This window comes from Bidens hawaiensis, unplaced genomic scaffold, assembly GCF_021521415.1.
Source record: "Bidens hawaiensis isolate Kalapana, Puna unplaced genomic scaffold, B.hawaiensis_p1.1 tig00005189_1, whole genome shotgun sequence".
Lineage (NCBI taxonomy): Eukaryota > Viridiplantae > Streptophyta > Magnoliopsida > Asterales > Asteraceae > Bidens > Bidens hawaiensis.
This window is the reverse complement of record NW_027491334.1, coordinates 949,921-957,441: the sequence shown is the minus strand read 5'-3', so window position 1 is coordinate 957,441 and position 7,521 is coordinate 949,921. Positions and strand designations below refer to the sequence as shown.

Genomic DNA, 7,521 nt, shown 5'->3' with positions numbered 1-7,521 from the left:
TAGATACCCAAGACATTTATAAAACTCTGGTAAAATTTAATAATTTAATTCAATGGTTTTCCTATGTAATAAAATACATCGTTGCATGCTAAAATCTGCATGTTATATTCGTTGTTGATCAATAAGTTCGTTTTAAGCTTAACCGGTGGCTGCCCTTTCTCGCATCTTTCGGGGCTGTCATAATTGAAGTTCATGCTCCGTCATCTTCATAGGTGTGTCTAGTGTAATATACTTTAGTATCATGAGTTTTGGCATTCGTTAGGTTGGTCAACTGTTGATGAAGTGAAAACTAGGTTTCGATTGTCTAGTTTGTCAATTGTTGCGTCTAGCGCATTGTTTGAGGGAATTAACAACCAATTCGGATGTTGTAGCCTCAGTATGATTTTTTGGCTGTGAAAAACTATATTTTTATGTTATTGGGGCTGAATTAGTTGTCGGTTACTCAAACGGGTCGGTACGGCGCAAATTCGCGTTTATTGTTAATTTGTGCATCGTGCTTGCGAATTACCGACCCATCCAACTCGTGTAGCGTCGTGTGGAATTGTTGGCTGTGATTTTACAAAATTTGGTCCACACGGGGCTGAGTCGGTATCTAAGTGCATAAACAACCCGTTAACGCGCGTATTCGATAAAGTCAACAACTTTCGGGGGTAAATTGGGAACCCTTTGTCCCCGGGATTAACTAAGGGTGGTTTTGGTAAATACATGGCCTCGGGGGCTGATGTAATTGAATTTGGTAATGTCAAGGCTTTAGGTCAATCAAATCATGTTAGAACGGCTCGTAGGATAAACGAGTCGGTACGTTTAGTTAGTAATCTTTGTGTGCAATCCGACAGACTTGTAAACTGTGGATTGGCATTGAAGTTCTCTCACTCTTTGGTATTTTTGTGGCTAGTTTCAGGTGAGTTCATGATACCCCTTTTAAATCTTTTTAGGTTTTGGGCTAGCATACACACCGTAATACAATTTTACACGATTTTACTCGTTACAACTATTCGGATGGTATTACATAGCCTTATTTGTATTTGTGCATTTATAAAACTATGAGTGGATTATATTCTATGCCTTAGGATATTTTAGACTCGTTTATATTCCTTAAGGTTATACATATTACTTGTGCTCTAAGCTCGAGGTTACTATTAGGCCTAGTATTGAATGCCTAGATTATCCATTATTTATGGATTGTATGTGATGATAATGTTGGTTGGATATTTGAATTAGATGAATGTGTATGTGTGTATGTGAAAGTGTATGTGTTGGTAAACTGTAAACAAGTCAAATATATTACTCGGGGAAGACCCGGGGTGAGGAGGCCCGTGTTGCATGTTTATGACGTGGCTGGGTCAAATATATTACTCGGGGAAGGCCCGGGGTGAGGAGGCCCGCCGTTCTATAAACCGTGGTCGGGTCAAATATATATTACTTGGGGAAGACCCGGGGTGAGGAAGCCCGTATCACGTGTTTGGTATGTTAAACCGCGACCATGTCAAATATATTACTTGGGGATGACTTGGGGTGAGGAGGCTCGTGTTGCGTTACGGATGGATGGTGATCTTGGCCGGGCCAAACTATAGGACTCAGGTTCTTAAATCCTGTGGCGGGCCCTGAAAAGCCCGTGAGGGGGGAGGCTCATGTGGCATGATCATCATCGGATGTTACGTGTTTGGGTTGTACGTGTGCTCGACCCTGAATGTTATACGTGGATGTTATATATATATATATATATATATATATATATATATATATATATATATATATATATATATATATATATATATATTGTTATATATATAGGGATGTACCTAAAGGATGTTTATATATGTATGTTTTGTATATGTACATATGTATGAGAATGTTTAGTCTTTGGTAATGATGACTTAATGAATGTACTCTTTTTATTTAAAGTTTTGGCATGACTATCATTATTTCCATTACTGATATTATTTATTTAAAACTTGAACTCACTCAGCTCAAGCTGACTTTGTGTGTATGTTAATGCGAGTTTCAGGTTTAGAGGAGGATGCTTACCGCTTGAATGTGCTCGAGACTACTCGAAAGGTTGAAGGCATTTCTGGTCGAGGATTTCCAATAAAACGGATATTATATTTATATTTGATTTTTGGACACTTGTACCCCCGTATTTGGGATTTTCTTTAAATAATTACACTTTTTCCGCTGTTATTTACTCTGAACTTGTTTTAAAATAAAAACGAACCGTTTGGTTTTAAATTTTTGTGAAATTGTGGATGTGATTACCAACTGTAGGATTCCCGGGATTCGGGGTCTTACATAAATTTATTCATCTGATAAACAATTGCACAAAAAGAATTTAAAGAGGAAAAGAAAATACAAAATTTTTTCTAACTTTGTTTATTAGCTGCATTTTGCGTAAAAATAATTTTTCAACAACAAATGTTGAGCGAGTAACCACAATTTAGTAGAAATAAAATAATAATAATGAGAAATAAAACAATTTCTTGTGCTAGTGAATAGCATCAATTAATATAAACAAATAGATGTATCTTTTCAACATAACACTAGATTTCGGACAGTTCACTCGGACCGATTCACAACCAACAAACAAATGTGTCTTTTCTATAAGGAAGATTGGAATCTTCTCAATCTCCTCAGAAAACGGCTAAGTATGGACTTCGAGCAAGCCTAGACGATTGAGCATGGTTTTACTACTTCGAGCAAGGTCTTCAGAACCTTTAATGGTAAATTCTTGTAAGTGTTTAAGCTTCGAGCAAGCTACACTTCAACGAGCAAGAGTATTTGATATAAAGTTTAATATATGTTAATCCCGTGTATAATTTATTTAATATTTTATTAATTATGTTCGGTTACTCGTAAGATTTTTATACTAATATGGTTTTATGTTTTAGGTTTCGGGTTTTATTCCGGTAAAAAGAGGGCGAAAAACGAGCAGAAACAAGCCGAACCGGAGAACCGACGCGTCAGGAAACGAACCAGGCCGAATAAGAAAAGAACCAGACCAGACCAGACCCCCTAGGGCCGGAGCGCCGCGCGACGGGGGAGTGGGTGCCCACCGCATCGCGCGGCGTGGTGGTGGCTGTGCCGAGCTTCCAGAATCTTAAAATCGTTAACCGTGTTAACCTATTTTTGGACCCCTGTTACCTATATAAAGAGCCTAAACTCACCATTTATCATACCCTGAAGTCTAGACGAATTTAGAGAGTTCCGAGGCATCAGAGGCGAGTTTCTGGCAGCTTTGGAGTCGAGGAATCAGCCGGTGAAGTTCTTATCGATCAAGGACGAAGACTCTGGGTTTTATCGCCTTTATTCTTCCGTTCTTATATATCTTTGCCATGATTTCGTCTATTATTGTTTTGTTTGTTTTTGAGATGCTAGGTTAAACGTTATAGACTGCCTAGGCTTTATGATGAACCTACTTTGTCGTTTTGTTTTGATTTGAGATTTATTTGCGTTATGGTTTTTGTGGTTTAGTAAAAGGTTTACTTATATTAAATTGAAGCGTATGGATATTTAGGATTGTTTGATTAATTGTTATTATTCCATAGTTGCCTTGATTATTGTTTGTCATTATGACAGGTTGCTATTAGGTCAATTACTTTGTGTTTTTGATTATTTTATGATTGATTTCGAATAAGATCATAGGAATAATATTATTTAATCAAATAAACCTGAGTGTGCTGCTAACCTAAATAGCTATAAGGTGCTAGGTTATGAATAGATCTTTATTATTTGATCTTGCTTGATTCAGTTCTTCGTAAGGAGTCCGTCTAGTTTTGATTATTTAATTATTGTCTATTGAATCAATTTGATATATTAAACTGCCTTTGATTTCCGCGCTGTAAGATAGGATTTCGTATAAAGGAACGAAATTGTAAACAACTGGGTGACCATAAGCGAACTTAATTTTTAATACTAGTGTGCGTTAAAACTTGTTAGAAATCCATAGGTTTTCTCTTGAGAAGGGTCAGGGGTCCTGTTTGGGTTTTCTTTTAAGTGTCTATTTTACGATCCCAGTCCATAACTAAATATTTTCCCGAGTCAATTCATTACTGAAATTTAGGGGAGTCTAGCCTAGGTAGTTTTCTCATCATCATCGTATTTTAATAAACAAACTTTGCTTTCGTTTAAATTACTTGTTTTCTTAATTAGTTTTTAATTATAGTGTTAAATTAGTAATTTAAATAAAAATCCCCCAAACAAATATAAATAATAAGTCGTGTTTTGCAGTTGAGTCTAATTTAGCTAGTTAACGTAATTTAAAGAGTCATGTAGGTTCGATATCCGAACTTACTTAGCTGTACTAGAGTCGATCGGTTCACTTGCCAGTTAGTAGTTTAGTTAAGTTTAAGAGTCTAGAATTTATTACATAGTGTATAGATTAGCGTGTTTTATATAACTATTTTTAGCACATCAAATTTTTGGCGCCATTACCGGGGAATCTTGGCGATTGCGTTATTAGCTTTGATTAGACTTACTTGCTACATACGTGCTACTTGTTTTGTTTTGTTTTTCTTTTTTGAGTCGTAGGAGTCTAGTTAATTTTAGTTTAATTTTAAGTTTAGTTTATTTTATTTATTTTTAGTTTTATTTTTGCATTTAAATAGAGTCTATTGATTTGGTCTTGTATGCTTTTCAGGTTTATGCCACATCTTCGTTCGCAAGGACCACTTCCGTTAAAATCAGAAGTCAGTTCACCGATCACTATAGATTCTCCACCGAAGTCATCACCACACAGTTCACCGCCGTCGAGCCCCAGAACCATTCCCGATATTCAAATGGCCGACAACCGAACCGTTTACCAACAAGCTTTCGAGGGTTTCACCAGAGATCACTCGCCCATCATCACCCCCGTAATCGATTACCCCAATTCTTGGCAGATTCCCTCTTACGTCATAGCCAATCTCACCCAGAGCAATCTATTCCATGGACGTGACGATGAGGATGCACCAGCGCACATCAACCATCTCACTTGTGTGCTCAAAACGTTCAATTTACAAGGTGCTAATGAAGATGCTATGTTCCTCCATTTTTTCCCATTTTCACTCACGGGTCGGGCTTCCACTTGGCTCGATTCACAACCTGCTGGAGCATTCACTACTTGGGAGGCGTTGCGTACCGCGTTCTTGAAGATATACTTCCCATCTGCCAAAGCATCTCGCCTCCGAGATCAGATTCATTCTTTCCATATAGAGCTGGACGACCCGTACAATCAAGCTTGGGAGCGCTTTCAGGGTTTACTGGCTTGTTGTTCCCAGCATGGTCTTACTCCGTGGGCCCTGGTCGAGAAGTTTTACAATGGGCTGACATATGAGACTCAAGCTCGTTTTGACACTGCTGCTGGAGGTAATTTAATGGATAAGAAAAGTGTAGTATAGTGTAATGAACTGTTTGAAAGTTTTGCCCAGTCTGAGTTTTCTAAAAAGCCGCGTAACGGGATTTCAAATCCCGTCACTAGTACACCCTCATCCGTCCGAGGTGTGCACCAGTTTAATCTGGATACTAGTGTAGCTGCTGCCTTAGCGAGTCTAGCTAGTGAGATTAAAAACCTTAAGGCTAAGATATATACCATGGGACTTTAGATTGTCCGTTGATGAGTCAGGACCAGGTAGAGTTCATAGGAAGGCAGGATTGGGTTCCTAATGCATTTAATGGTAATAATAATTCAAATTGGAACAACTATAAAAATAATAACTATAATTCTAATTGGCATTCCTCCGAGGCACCGCCTAGTTTCCAATCAAATTCAAATCTTAACCGGGGGCAGGATCAATCGTTTAGTAGGAATCAAAGTAGTCAAGTGGGAATAATGTGCCAGATCTGATTAAGAAGTTGGACGTGATAATGCAACATATGGTTACCAGAGATCAAGCCACTCAAAAGACCCTTGCCGAGCATGATCTGCTTTTCAATAATCAACAATCAGCTATGCTCGACATGCAAAGGACCATTGATGATATAGCCCGGCGTTTAGATGAGAGACCCCCAGGTCAGTTTCAGGTTCTACTCAGCAGAATCCGTCCGCTCAAATAAATGCCATTTCTACTCGTAGTGGTAGGGTTTTAGGTCCAGAGAGGGAGATTGAGGTAGAGGAGAATGAGGAGTTAGTTGATGAGGAGATAGTGATGGAGACTCCTGAGAGGGTGCAACCTAGGTTAGACCCAGCAAGTACCGCACGTACCAGTGAGTCCATAGTTAGAGGAAGTGAGGAAAAGAAACCAAGAGATGTTATGCCTTCACCACTTATAGATCATTCTCGTTTGCCGTATCCAGCCCGTGCTAAGAATAGAAATTTCGTAGAGAGTACGGGAACTTCCTAGATATGTTTAGGCTGCTTAGGATTAATCTCCCGTTCATTGAAGCCCTCCAGTATATGCCGAAATATGCCAAGTTCTTGAAAGATATTCTTAAGCAAAAGGAAAGTCTGGAGGAGCTTTCGACCGTTCCACTGAATGGGGAGTTTTCGGCAGTAGTTCTCAATAAGGTACCCGAAAAGTTACCTGATCTCGGTGTTTTTACTATTCCATGTTTGTTTGGTAGGGATACCTCGTGTCAAGCATTAGCGGATCTAGGAGCTTACATAAATTTAATGCTATATTCTTTGTTTGAGAAGCTAGGCCTAGGAGAACTTACACCCACCCGCATGACCTTGTCTTTAGTTGACCATTTGGTGAAGTACCTTAGGGGAATCATAGAAAACTTGCTAGTGAAAGTCAATGGTTTAGTCTTCCTTTTAGATTTTGTGGTTTTAGATTTGGAGGCCGATGAGAGAGTTCCTATTATTTTAGGTTGTCCATTTTTACGTACTTCTAGGGCACTCGTTGATGTATTTGATGGTAAGATCACCCTAAGAGCCGGCGACGATAGTGTCACTTATATTGCTAAATCCATGAGACACCCGAGTGGTCAATATGGTCTCATTGATCCATGTCATCCCGTTTATGCAATTGAGTCTGTTATTCCCGACATGGATCCACGTCTTGAGCACCCCCGTTCTGTCAGATTTTGTTTAAAGAAGGAGAGAGAAGTCGCGAGTCCTCGAGAGGCGATGGAGTTTGATAAAGAAAGAGGCAGTGTTAACCAGAAGTTTGGGGAGTTTGGAGGAGTTGGAGATAAGAGGAATATGATTGAAGATGAATGGTCGTATCGTGATGCAGTTTCTTGGAGGACCATGGAGTTTGACCATGGTAGAGGAATCTCCACTTGGGCAGCTGATTAGATCACATAGGAGAGTGTCTAGAGTGAAAACTCAAGTGTAGAGTTTGTATAATTATTCCATTTTTGAGTCTTGTCGCGTCACTAATGTAGATTTTTGTAGTTCTTCTTTGTTTTTGTTTTTAAGTTTTGCAAGTTTTGAGCTAGAAAATTGACCCCCATGGAAGTTTAATGCAAAATTCAAGTGTGGGGATGGAGCAGCAAGAGCGTATACTTTTATTTGTCTATTTGCTTCTATTATTTATATTGTATGTTGTTTTTGGTTGGTTGGTTGGTTGGTTCGGTTCCATACTTTGAAAGATTAATATCTAT

At 38.7% G+C, this 7,521-nt stretch overlaps 1 protein-coding gene across 1 annotated transcript; it reads left to right on the top strand.

Moving 5' to 3' along the window:
• Positions 1-6,316: 6,316 nt before the first annotated feature.
• Positions 6,317-7,213, top strand: LOC143629338 (uncharacterized). Its single transcript, XM_077098639.1, has 2 exons — positions 6,317-6,862; positions 6,947-7,213. The coding sequence occupies exons 1-2, from the start codon at positions 6,317-6,319 to the stop codon at positions 7,211-7,213; spliced, it is 813 nt and encodes a 270-aa protein (XP_076954754.1).
• Positions 7,214-7,521: the final 308 nt, after the last annotated feature.